The sequence below is a fragment of the Chroicocephalus ridibundus genome, chromosome 2 (assembly GCF_963924245.1).
Source record: "Chroicocephalus ridibundus chromosome 2, bChrRid1.1, whole genome shotgun sequence".
Lineage (NCBI taxonomy): Eukaryota > Metazoa > Chordata > Aves > Charadriiformes > Laridae > Chroicocephalus > Chroicocephalus ridibundus.
In genome coordinates this window covers 24,858,479-24,871,514 of record NC_086285.1, presented here as the reverse complement: position 1 = coordinate 24,871,514, position 13,036 = coordinate 24,858,479, and the positions used below count along the sequence as shown (strand labels likewise).

Sequence of the window (13,036 nt, the reverse complement as noted above, 5' to 3'; positions counted from 1 at the left end):
TGCCACAGAATTATCATATTGTTTACATCCTGCTTTTGTTTATATGCCTTACACGGCTCCTTTGCTTAAACGCTGATGTCATCCTGTATTGCTTTATGTTCCCTTTTTTTACATTGGTTTCAGTGATGTGGCACAACCTGGTTGTCTGTTTCTCAGCATTTCAAAGATGCTGGACTTTGAAGCACAGCAGCCGTGATGCAAACAGGCTTTTAGAAAGGCAGGATTTCTCTACTTCTAAATAACAGAAAGAAGTGTTCAGGCCAAGAAAATTTTTGTCTTATAGTATCTGTCAGTGGTAAAAGACGGAATTGTATATGAGCAACAGCATTACACATTTAATTCTTTGCTTTTTTTTTAAACTCCGGCCATTTCTTATGTTGTGTAAGCCCTTTGTATTTTTTTCAATACAACATTTTGCGCCAATATAATATCTGCGATATTCTTGTTAACAGAATTAGAGTTGTGAAAAGTGATTTTCATGTTGCCTATCTGGTTGATTCACTCAGTTTGTCATCTCTAACTGGAATGGCTTAGACATTGGTGGCTCTAAGTGGCTGACATTGACAGTCTCCTCCTGTGCTTTATCCTGGTATTTCCCCTACTTACAGATTATTTCTCCAGGTCCTTCCTCTTGTAACTCCTTTTTTCTCCCTTTCTTCTACACAGCTTTCATTGTCTTCTAATTTCAGGGTGATACTTCCATGCCTTTCTGTTCTTGCAATTTCTGTCGCTCTCTGTCCATTAGACCTGTTCCCATAAGTACTTCCTAAACCCACTTCTCCTTCTGTTTCCCCTTCATTTCACATAATCAGTTCTTTTGTAGCCAACAGCTTTAGTCCCTGCACAAGACGGATTCATTCCTCAAGTACCGTCCATCTTCAGTACTGAGTCAGGGAGTGTTCCTTAGGGAAAACAACACGCACCCTGAGATTAAGGGCTTTATTAAAGAGCAGATACATGAAAGTATCAGATTAGGTTGTCCAAACAATATTGATTCTGGTGCTTTATCACTTCCTCATTCTTGACTTTGCAAGTACTACTTATTTTTACTGGAATTTACTAAAGTTTGGGATCCAGAACGAATATTTCAGCCCAATCTCTGAGAGCAACAGAAACCTAGGTGTTAAAATACAGTGTTTGGAAACCTTAATTATAAGCATCACAGCCAGTTCTGTATCTAACAATCCAGTAGAAACCATGGTGTGATCTAGTTTGTAATCAAAACTAATTTAGGAACAAAAGGGATGAGTAAAAGGAGTTCATTCACAAGAACAAATTCTGAAAGAATGAGAAGAATTTTTAAAGTTAATTATGGGAAAGGCAGTGGGAGAAAATGAAAACTATTCAGCAAGAAATTATCAAAAACCTGCTCTTCGGGAACAGTTACAATCAGAGTGGAAGTAATTTTTGTGAGTATGAACAAGAACACACACTGCAAAATCAATGTATGATGAAAAGCTAAGAAAGTGTGAAGCTATAACAGAAATTAGAGAATGTAATAAATGGCACAGGCATAAGAAACTATAAGAAAATCACTGGTTTCAGAATGAACAAGAGAACAGTGTGTCTTTAAGGCAAAAAGATACTGAAATGATAGGATAGACTATAGTAATTAGTTCTTTGCTTTTAGATTTAGTTTTCACATGAAAGAAAACAAGACTTATGCCAGAAATGCAAAGAGTATACTGTTTCCAAGGGAAGATAAAGATGTGCTTAAAAGGAAAGAGCAGGGAAAATTGAATCGGTGTGAGTATTGCAGAATAATGAATAAAATAACAGTTAGAGAATTCCTCAGCATCAAAACTCAAAAAATTCAAGAGAAAATAAATACTGCGATGAAGTAGAAACATCTGACAGGGAGTATACAGGCACAGAATATCATTCTAAATAATTGTTTAATGGTGATATATAAAACATAAACTGGTAATAGATTTACCTAAAGCTAAAAATGAATGGACATTTCACTGAAATTAAAGAATAATTTGTGGAAAAATCTGAGAAACTCTTGACCATATTGAATCATGCTTTAAGTATTTTGATTTACGTGTTAGAAGCATCTAATCTGACTAGAGATAATTAAGCTAAATATTCTGAAGATGGAAAAAAAAATAATATGTAATAACCTTCATCTCTAAACCCCCTCTTTTGTAAAACACCTGAGCATCCTTCATTTTATGCATTTCAATATTTTAATTTATTTTTGTGGGGCTGCTTATAGGCATACAGAGTCATTTAGATGTGGTGTTAGGGGATATGGTGTAGGGGAGAACTTTGTAGAGTGGGGCTGATGGTTGGACTCGATGATCCCAAGGGTCTTTTCCAACCTAAATGATTCTATGATTCTATCTTAGAAAGTTCACAATTGTTTTCCAGACTGAGCCTAATTTTACACCTTACAAATCGCATACACATAGCGTAGCCATTTCTGTATGTGCTGTATGCTTTTGAGCATAGCAACTTATTGGTACCTAAAAATAGGAGGACAATAACTACCGCACGTACAAAATTCCTTTATCACTTCAAGTCCATTTATAAACGAGCGGTTTGAGAGAACCAAACATCATTTTGTTGTTTCTCTTGCTTGACTCCTCTTCTTTTAGCTTTAATACAGTTCTGGTTCTGTCTTTCTTACCAGGGATGTGACGAATGTGAAAATTTTATTCGAAGTATGCATGTATTTCTTAACAAGCATCAAACCAAGGTGATTTTGGTGAGGTTACAGGAGCAGAATGCTGATGGCTGCAGACAGCATCGCTCACTGACTGAGAGCAAGAAATGCTGAGGTCTTTTGCCGTTCGGGTTATTTTCTGAGGACACAGGGAGTACAGATCTCACGTGCACAACTTGACCCTAAAAAAGCAGGCAGTTCTTAAAGGTCAGTGTCCTGGTGCAGAGAAACTGGGTCTGCAGAGAAGGATGTTAGCCTTGTCCACGTGGGAGTACAAGAGGGATGGTGGTTCCCCCTAGATATTGAGGGGAAAATAACAGAGACTACACAAACACACACAGTAATGAACTTCATGCTGGTGAAGCCCCTTCTGTTTGCTTAGTGTATTCTTACAGCTAAATATATGATACTTTGTCCAGAAGAAGGTTTCTTAGTGTTGCTGTGTTTGCCCAGTTTCCCCGTTCACAACGTGAAATCTCTCCGATATTGCCAAACCAGTTTTCTTTCCTCCAAATGAAAATCGTTTAGGCAGTAAGAGAGGTGTACCTTAGAGCCAACATACAGGACTCACTTTTCCTCCAATAAACATGCAGATCCTGGAAAAAACACCCTGAAGATGAATGAACAAAATCTCAGTACTACACTTATTCCTGGAGCTTTCTCTGTGTTCATTTTTCTGTGCATTTTCTAGGTGGTAGAGGCAATGCTAGCTAAAATGTAAGCATATTTGCTAGCTTTGATGTTTAACAGGAGCTAAATCTCTGCCTGAATTAGAGTTTAAATCCACAAGCACCATAAAGGCTTAACGGCAAGTGCCCACAGCTGTACACACTAAATCAAACTTTCATGCAAAAAATATACCCAAGTGCTAGTATGCACAGATTTAAATACTAAGATGCAGGTACGTGCATCTGAACTAGTGTAGACTGAAAGTTCTGTTCACCTGCTTACACAGTACTGCCTGCTTCAAGAACACTAGAATTTAGATATTTATTTTTCATATGAAAGAATGTGATGTATTTAACTGTATGGCTAAATTTTGACAACAGAACTAAAAGACCTGTTTTGTCATCAGAAACCCCAAGATGGCAATACAGCCTTGTTTTTCTTTGCTGCTTATTTCTATTATTGTTATCATCATCACAATTATTATATTGCAGTACATGGAACAGATTTGTGATTTTCTCCTTTGCTGACATCTAAAAGCCTTGCTGATCACTAAGGATTATTTATACAAAAATTGAAATCTCTGACTACTTTAACATTAAGTGAATGGAGGAATGCTATGCATGACCTGGAGGTATTAAAAGATTCCATTTAATAACGTTAACCAAATAGACATCTCTGCTCAAGTTTGGCTTCCTTTTATAGATGCATGTGACTTAACAACACTGTTAAAAAATCTGTATTTCCATATTATTTTCAGCTTAGCATGTAACATACATCCTTATAGATTTTATTTTCAGGCAGCAGCCTATAATGATTATCTACATACTAATCACTTTTGAATGATTTCACACCAGGACCCTTATCCTTTTCAGTGTTCAGATAGTTTCGACGGTGCCAAGGTACTCAGTTCTGATGCAGTTAAGTTTTGTTACTGAGAACACGGCGAGCAAGCGATAGCAAGCATCGTTCACCTTGATGCTTGATGAGAGGTGCTGCAGAATTATCAAATGCACTACTGCCCGTGACTGCCGCCCAGGACTTTATAAAGTCATAGATTTCATAACAAAGGAAAACACAAAGGCAAAAAATGCTGTTGATTTCAAGCAGATTAGCTGGTATGTGCTGTGCCTGTGACACATGTATGCACAGGGCTGTACGGTGATGAATGATCGTGTGCTCCCAGGAAAGTCACCCACACTCCCACCCCAGGCTTGTTTAAGCATCAGGCTTAACGACAGAGAGCTCAGGTAAAGCTAATGGGAGCGCAGCCTGCCACTCAAACAGATTTTCTGGGTTCACTTTATCCAGCCTTGCACTGGAAAAAATTAATTTCCAATAACAGGTAATATCCAATGAAAAATGACTACAGAGCAGTGCAGCAGGAAAGATGTGGCAACATTAATTAAGACTGATGCTGCCAAGACAACCAAAGAAATAAGAGCTGCTTAATACTCAGACAATATTACTCAAAAATACAGAAATCATATTAGACCCCTCCAGAGTCATTATAGTGTTAGAAGATAATGAAGATATAGGCACAGGTCTTTGATGTCCTGTCAAAGTGTTCTTTGTAGGCATGTGTGTGTGTGTATGTATGTACACATACTTATGTAGCATTTTTATATATTTAAGTATGAATATATGTAGTGTGCAGAGAGAGAAAGTCTCTCTGAGTATACTGCTTTAGAATAACCTAACATAGCAGCAAGTCCAGTTATGCAAACAAGGTCAGATTGTCGTCATAATATTTTGCAGTCCTCTGAGGACAGGGAAGGCAATTCCTCTCATGCTGACTGCTAGGTCCAAGACTCAGGACTTCCTGCTTTAACAACTGGTTGAAATCATAGATGAGAAAATGGATCACAAAATTAATTTTATAAAACCATAATATTGGGAGATTAGAGTCATAATTCTTTGAATAAAATCTGTTTCCTCTGGAAGAGAAACAAAAGGCTTATGACAAAGTACTCAGTGCAATATCCTTTTCTCTGCTTTTAAACCTTCTCTAAACGGCATTGCCACTTTAATACAAATTTCTAAGTAGTCGCATTTAGATGGGAAATCACATGGAAGGACTACACTGTATTGTTACTGAGGTGTAAAGAGTCCCTCATTTTAATTTAGTCTCCATTAGAAGAATGATGCTTAGAACATATCCCTGCAGATAACTAAAGGCACCCTCAAATTTCTGCTGGGAAACAGAAAACATGCCTTAGGAGAAAGAAGCTTTTCTGGTGGCTACTATCCCTCCCAGACCAAATATTTTGAAACAAAGCTAACTAAAACCACAGGAAACCATAAATTACTTTGTTTATTTTGAAGATTACTCTGATAAAAGTAAGAATAATGGCTCTTCTGTGACCGACTAGAAAAGTCAGAGAACAGGGCGCATCCACACTATTCCTAGAGGCAAACTAATGCTGTCCCCAGACTTGGCTGAGCAGTCAAGCAGTGAGAGTGGAGAAGAGACTGAATTACCCTGTCACATCAGGAGGATAGCTAGCTAATCCTGTGCTAACTGAGCTTCTGAACTACATCTGAAAGGGCAGGACGGGGTGAGCTTGTACTGCCAGTTGATATTCCGTATGTGTCGTGCATTTCCATGCAGGCTCTTAGTTCCCGGCACCATGTCTGCAGCTTTTAAAGCACTACATTTGCCTAAAAATTAGAGTTTTATTGCTTAAACATTCCCTTTTATAAAGGAAAGCTGCCAAAACCTCCCCTGCCCAACAACCCAATCATAGATGGTGTATCAAGCAGGCTGATTTATTTTGCATAAGCTGCTCTTTCCAGGGGGCGTGTGTGAAGAGGGAAGGGCACAAATGGATCCATTTGAGTTCAGATGAATTTCTGACAAGTCAAAAAAAAAAACAAAAACAGCTGAAGGGTGAAAAAAATTCTTTGTGCAGCAAATGGGGATTTGTAGGGATTAGAGTCACATGTTTAGGATCTGGAAAATCATTTGGTTTGTATTATTGTAACCATTTTTATGGATTAATTAATGGAATGGTGATGTGAGGAATTGCTTTTGATTTAATACATGAATACATTAGATGAAGCTAGCTCTGTTTTGGGAGTGATGGGCCAAAAGAGTCCCATTAATACCCATGGATAGCTGACTCTGGGCGGCTTGAATTCAGCAGGATGGTTGAGCATGGTGGGTGGGTAAACGCTGGGAGGTTTGTTAATGCAGTGCTCTGATAGATGGACACAGAAAATTCCAGGCTGATTTACATCCTCTATAATACTACAAAAGACAATAAGATTGCTTGCAGTGAGTGTGAGGAGTTTTGCCTTTAGCACTGTTTGTTTTACTCGACATTTGTTATTTCTAGTCCTCTGTCAGAAATACCTGCAACTTCTAAATGATTCACGTGATTGTAAGGTAGCTCCTGACCCCCGTGCACCCAGAAGTGGGATCACCCAGGAGACACTGATACCCTGGCAACCTGAATGCACACAACACAGGAGAACTTGAACTGTGTAACGTAAGCACTAGGAGAAACACAGGAGAAAAAGATACATCTATGGAACCTACTTACATGTTCTAACTTCTTACGTGTTACATTAGCACATATGATCAGTCACATCAGAGGTTCAGAAATGCTCGTTCCTGAACTTCGCAAATAATTTTCTTCAAATTCTGAAGTGTTTATGTGAATTACTTGCATTTTTCCTCCATAACGCCAACTGAAATACGGATTTTGCTAGAATTTGAGGAAAACTAGGATGCAGGATAGAAGGATAATTGGCATTTATGAGTAGGATATACCTACAAGATATAGGCCTGATAAAAATGATACAAAACCAATGACAAACAATTAGTATCTATTATCTTTTCCCAGGAATCCAATATCTTGTTGTTCAAAAGTGGCTATTATTCTATATTATGTTCTGCTTGCAAGGCAAAATGTATTTCACCCTGAGAAACATTTTAAGACATAGATTTTAACTTCAGAAACATATGCTTTTTAAAAAAAACAAACTGCTTTTCTGCCCTTGAAACAGCCTGACCAGCTTGAAACAGCATGGTCATACGCCTCCTGCATCCAAAAGACGGACCTGGATATTTGAGGAAGTGATCCTTCCCCCTCCCTCTAGTTTAGAAGTAATTCCACATTTAAATATAACAAATTCCATGTGAATGTTGCTATTGAGCGCCTACCTAAAACTAGAGATGGAGATCTTTCAGTCAGAGGGGCTTAAAAGAAATTGTGGTGAAGATTAAAACCATCAATAGTTTACATTTGATTTTAGTGAAAAACAGCATGTTAAAATTGAAAACATGAAATGATGAATTGTCTTCTACTTGAGCGAATTTAGAAACCTCCCACAATCAATGAGGAAGGAAGATGGACTGCTGAAACATGCACAGACATTTGTCAGATTTACCTGCTTGTGAGCGTGGTCGTAAGAATTGATGTGGTTGTCAAATTCCTGGTGTTTGTGGTACTGCTTGTCACATAGTTCACAGTAGAAGTTAGCCTTCACATCCTCCAGAGCCTTGGCTGCAGCTTTCTCCTTCTCAGCATAGTCCTGCAGGGGCAGAAGCAAAGGGAGACACTTCGATAGAGATCGTGAGCTCGTGCTTCAGCAGCTATTTTTGTGACCCACATTGAAAACACTAGACTGCCTATGACTGCCAGACCACCAGGCTCCGTGCCGTACATGCTGAGGAGGTTTTGGTCTTAAATTGGATTTACTAAAATAGCTGCGTTTCATGAATAATTATTCTTACTACTTGTTGTAGGTACTCCAGGAAGAAAAGCAGAGAGGAATGGGCTGCAGAGGAATACCATTAGGACACTGCCTGGCTCCGGGGCAGGAGAGCTGAGCAGTGAAGGACACATAAGCCGCCAGGGTTAGTCTATTAACTATTACAGCACTCCAAGTTCCCACCAACGCGTGTCTGCTCTTTCAGCTGCTACTGCTCAGAAGAAACCAGTTGTAGTCTGATACCAAGGCAGATTTTCTTTTGAGTTCTGCTTTCTACCTTCTGTGACATATTCAGCAGAGCCAGGCAGCAGCTGGCTGTGGCTGGCTGAGATTTCCCTGGAGCAGAGCCACCTCTGCCAGAGCCTTTTCCGTGCCTCCCTGTCCCCTCCCCCACATCTGCATGAGGGGACACGCCATCCAGCCCACCCAAACTGAATGTAACTGTCACCTGTCCGACACAGACAGCAACCACTGACAAGAGCACTAGCTCATGTCCAAGCTCAGACAAACACAGCGGAAAACAGGGAAAGCACAATTAGTTCCCACATAGTCTCCCTCCATGTCACCCTAGTGACTCAGGTGGGTGCTCTGAAGAGTCAAACACTTTGATTTCAATATACAATATTAGGTAAAAAGAGAAAACTTAAAACGTAGGAGCCAAAACTCACTGAGCTCCAAATAATGCACTTAAGTAAGGGGCCTGATACTCAAAATTGGTAGTAGCCTTTGCCAACCTTATTCCTTTTACAAGTCAATATTTATGTTTTTATTATTAAAACGCTTGCTTAAACATTTTACATTAGAGTTTAGAGAGCAAACTTCTGACATGGAAAACATGAACAAAAAAGTTGGTAAAAGTGATTCATTTTATATTCGTATTGACAAGTTGATATTACTTGAGTGTACGTAATATATTGCCAGGGATTGCAGTAATTCATCATTTGCTGTATCATTTTACTCGCCCAAAGAAATGGGTACTTCATGCCAACAGGCTTTCCATGTCAGTGCTGTCTCCTGTCTACATGCTTTCACCAATTTCTTGCGTGACAAACTCAGAGTACACCAACCCCAGGACATACTGCACATCTGGGACACCCTGCTCTTAGCACATCACGCTGCCCAGCATTGCTCCAGGGACCACGCCAGGGTGGAGGCAAGCCTCTGGGCACAGCAGATCAACACGAATGCACATTTTGAGCCTTTCAGAGGGGGAAGGACTTTCTTAATGAGTGTCACAATTTTTGAGTCTGAGACTCGAACCAAGCAGCAGGGGTGCTGGTTGCCAATGTGACACACTGAGCTTCAGAGGACTCTGTGCTGTGAGTCCTTCTGCTCTGCCCTGGTCTTTACGCCATCAGGTTGGTGACAGTAGTTTTTTCTCACGTGGTAGTTTAGAGACTGCTGTTGCTGGTGAAATTAACTTCAGCTGAACTAGACTGTCTAGAAGTAGGGTGCATGGTCTAAGGCAGTGTCCTAAGCTGCTTCTGTAAGAAACAGAAAAATGATAGCCACTGCCAAACGGTGATTAATCCCATCTATTTCAAAAACCTATTTTAGGATGAGATGAAACTCTCCAGAGGTGCTATCTCGCTCCGTTGACCACTGCAAGGCTCTAAATTACTAACCTGGCCTACATCCTTAATTCTTCGATTGCTGAACACAGGGATAATGAATTCTAGATCGTATTTCTTTATATTCAATTGTAAATCTCCCCATGAAACTTGCATGAACTGACCTGCTTGAAGATAGGAGGTCAAAGAGGAATTTTGGGCCTGGAATTTTGATTTTACATCTTACAGATGATGCCAATGACATGTCAGTCCCTCCCACAGGGCAAACATCCAAATAAATCTTTTTCCTGCTGCATATGGCTCCGGTGGGTTAGTGTACTGTGGTATACTCAGATTGGTCAACTGTGAAAACAGGTAGCCTGAACTAACATTCCTCCACTTGAGAGGCTGCCCAATAATGATATTTAATACTTGATCATATTGGGGAAAAATACTTTTGCAATCAAATAGTTAAATAGCTTTCATTAGTTATTTACATCTACAAAGCCCATTAAAAAGTGATACTTCTCAGCTTAAGCTTCAGACCCATTGTTTTGCTAACATTAATTATTCAACGGGCCTTTGGTATAATTAAAATGCATAAATTAGAATGTGGATGCAATAGCATTAATTATGCAGTGATGTCTTCCCTGGAAGTCAAGTGTTGGGGGCAACATATTTTTATTCTAAACTGGTAAAAATGTAAGTTTTACGCTCGCTGGCAGCCAGCCAAAGCATAATAGTTTTTTTAGTTGTTTGGGTTTGGTTTTTTTTGGTCAGAACTGTCAATTAAATGTTTACAGCCTGCTCCATCTTTGCTTCTGCTGAAGGAGAAGCCTAATTGTTTGGGGTGAACACACCACATTACTCCCTGTGAAGCACAACTGTAACTGCTGCTTGTGAGCATTCCAAACTGCCAACTTTATCTTTCTCAGCAGAAATTAATACAGTTCCCTTAGCATAAAGATGTTTTAAAATAGCAACAAGGCAGCTCCCAGGTGCATCCTAAGATAATCACAACTACCTCCATTGCCTTATTGCTTAATTATGCTTGTCTACCATGGCAAAAGATATAATTTCCTGCTTGCTTATCGATCAGATGCAGGGAAATTGAATGCTACATCACATCCTTTAGAAAGGTCATGGATTTTTCTTTCTCTACAAAGGCATAAGAACTTCTAGCACTACAGTAAATTGTGCATAGTTAAATAAATTTTCACATCCAGACTGCTAATGTCATCTCCCTAGGATTATAGAGACCAGTGATCAATTCTGGCATAACAAATGCATGTCGTGAAAGTAAATCTGTAGAATTGCACCTGTAGGAAACATATGTGATCATGAACATCTTGAGTACACCAATTCAGGCACAGAAAAGCAGGAAAGATGCACCAATGTATTGTGAACTGGGGACCACCAATGGCAACGAATATGCGTGTCACAGTCTCATAAACTTTATTCTGGATCATACACTACTTACTAATGACATATAGCCTGGGTAAACCGGCGTATAGTTATAAGATAAGTTAGCAGTTCTGTCTTTGGGCTACGGACAACAGTAAGTGCAAGCTGATGTCAGCGATGATGCAGTCGGCGCAGGTAAGAACTCCTAGAAACCATGGGTTAACCACCTTCTGTGTGGCTGGATGCAGATAGTATACTGTATAAGGATAAATGAGTGCAGAATGTACCTGATGCATTTCTTTCCTAGAAGCCTGCAAAATGGTTCCATATTATAGATTGTAATTACATTCACATCAATTTGGCCCACAGAGGCACATAACTGTAATAAATGTTTATATATTGGATTAATTTAAAAAGAATACTTCTGTTGTGTGTTCGGCTGGAAGTGCTTTCACTTAGCAGCTACTTTTGCAATATGCTTCATATTGTGAAAATGCAATTAATGGTATCTGACATTTCATTTTCTAATATAGGGAAAATCAATGAAAAATCCCATGTAACTGAGTTTTCTAGAATGTTGCCACTGACACCTAGTCAATTAGAAATCATTTATTAAATACAGAGTCTGTAAGAGATATTTAATAGACTGCCTGGCCATTAAAGTATGCTGATCTAGACAAAACAATACCACATTGCCTGCCTCAGTAACTGATAGTAAATATATCTGCTATGTTCAAATGGACTAAGGTGAAAAGTAGGTCACTTGATACAGAAAAACTTTCAGAGGCAGTTTTCTGTAAACCCATGGATTTCTACAAATGTAATGGAGTAAATGCATAGTGCTTGTAAATAGAACATGAGAAAAATATAACATCATTAGCCCACTTTTTGTCATCTATTTCTAAGTTGGAAGGCAAAATTTGAGATAGAACAGCTAACTCACAGTAATGCAGAGCTCAGTAAGTGACAGAATGCTCCCTCTTTGGGGACATACGCAATCAGAGTTGTTAGAGTTTGATAACTTAAATAAAATTCTGTGAACCAGATTAGATATGAGTGCAAGCATTAAATACTGTTGCAAGTACTGAGGTACCTCTTGAAGATTCTTAGACTAGGGGTTAGAAAAGTAGGACAAATATAAGCACATGAATAAGCTACAGAATTATATTCTACATCTAAGAATTTTAAGTACATTTTCATTAGTTACTTAGATGGCAAAATGAACTGTGATTATGTATGAAATCTATGGATAATACTAATTAACAGCACAGGGCATACAAATGCTTTAGGGACCAGGATCAGGATTCAAAATTACTGTAATAATCTTGAGATATGGTCTGAAATCTGCAAGATAAAATTCAAGAAGATGTATGTCAAGTGTTGCACTTTGGAGGGGGAAATCACTTTCACCAATACTAGGTTGTGAATAGCTGAGTAAACACAAATGCAAGGGGAAAGGTCCAGGGTGTTAGAGTGGAAAAGAAATTAAATGAAAGTCAACAATGAAAGTCAAGGCAAATCACATTCTGACATGTTAATAGTAGTGTTATATGTAAGATGCTGAGGGTAATGATTCCACTTGATTCAGTATTGGTGAAATGTCAGCTGTAAAATACTATTGGGTACATCTACACCAGCAAATAACTTGGCTCCTGGAACCTGGCTCTCCATCATCCCCACGCCATGTGTGATAGTTCGTTCCCAGGCTTTCATTTCAGAGTAAACTTGCTAATTCTCTTTGAGATGAAGAAGAGTACAGTTCTAGAAAAACATTCAGTTCAGGGACCACACTCTACAGGCAGCAAGGATGAGATTTCACCAAGCTCTCCATGCCTTGTATAGTTTTCCAACAACCATCAAACTGCATTCCCTCAGGCATCTCCATCTCATGGCCTTCCCCAAGGCAAGCAACACTTGCATGCCATAAAAACACATGCAGCATCATGCCACAAAAGACCTGCCCAGCCAGTGTTTTAACATAGTCCCCAGAGTTTTTCAGACAGACTGAAATAAAAACAAATATAGCAAT

At 39.0% G+C, this 13,036-nt stretch overlaps 1 protein-coding gene across 1 annotated transcript in view; it reads right to left on the bottom strand.

The window, feature by feature from the left end:
• Nucleotides 1-13,036, bottom strand: part of ZNF804B (zinc finger protein 804B) — a 244,555-nt gene that overhangs the window by 24,124 nt on the left and 207,395 nt on the right. The window contains exon 2 of the mRNA XM_063324794.1: nt 7,730-7,873. Coding sequence (XP_063180864.1) covers nt 7,730-7,873 — 144 coding nt within the window. The remainder of the gene's footprint in view (nt 1-7,729; nt 7,874-13,036) is intronic.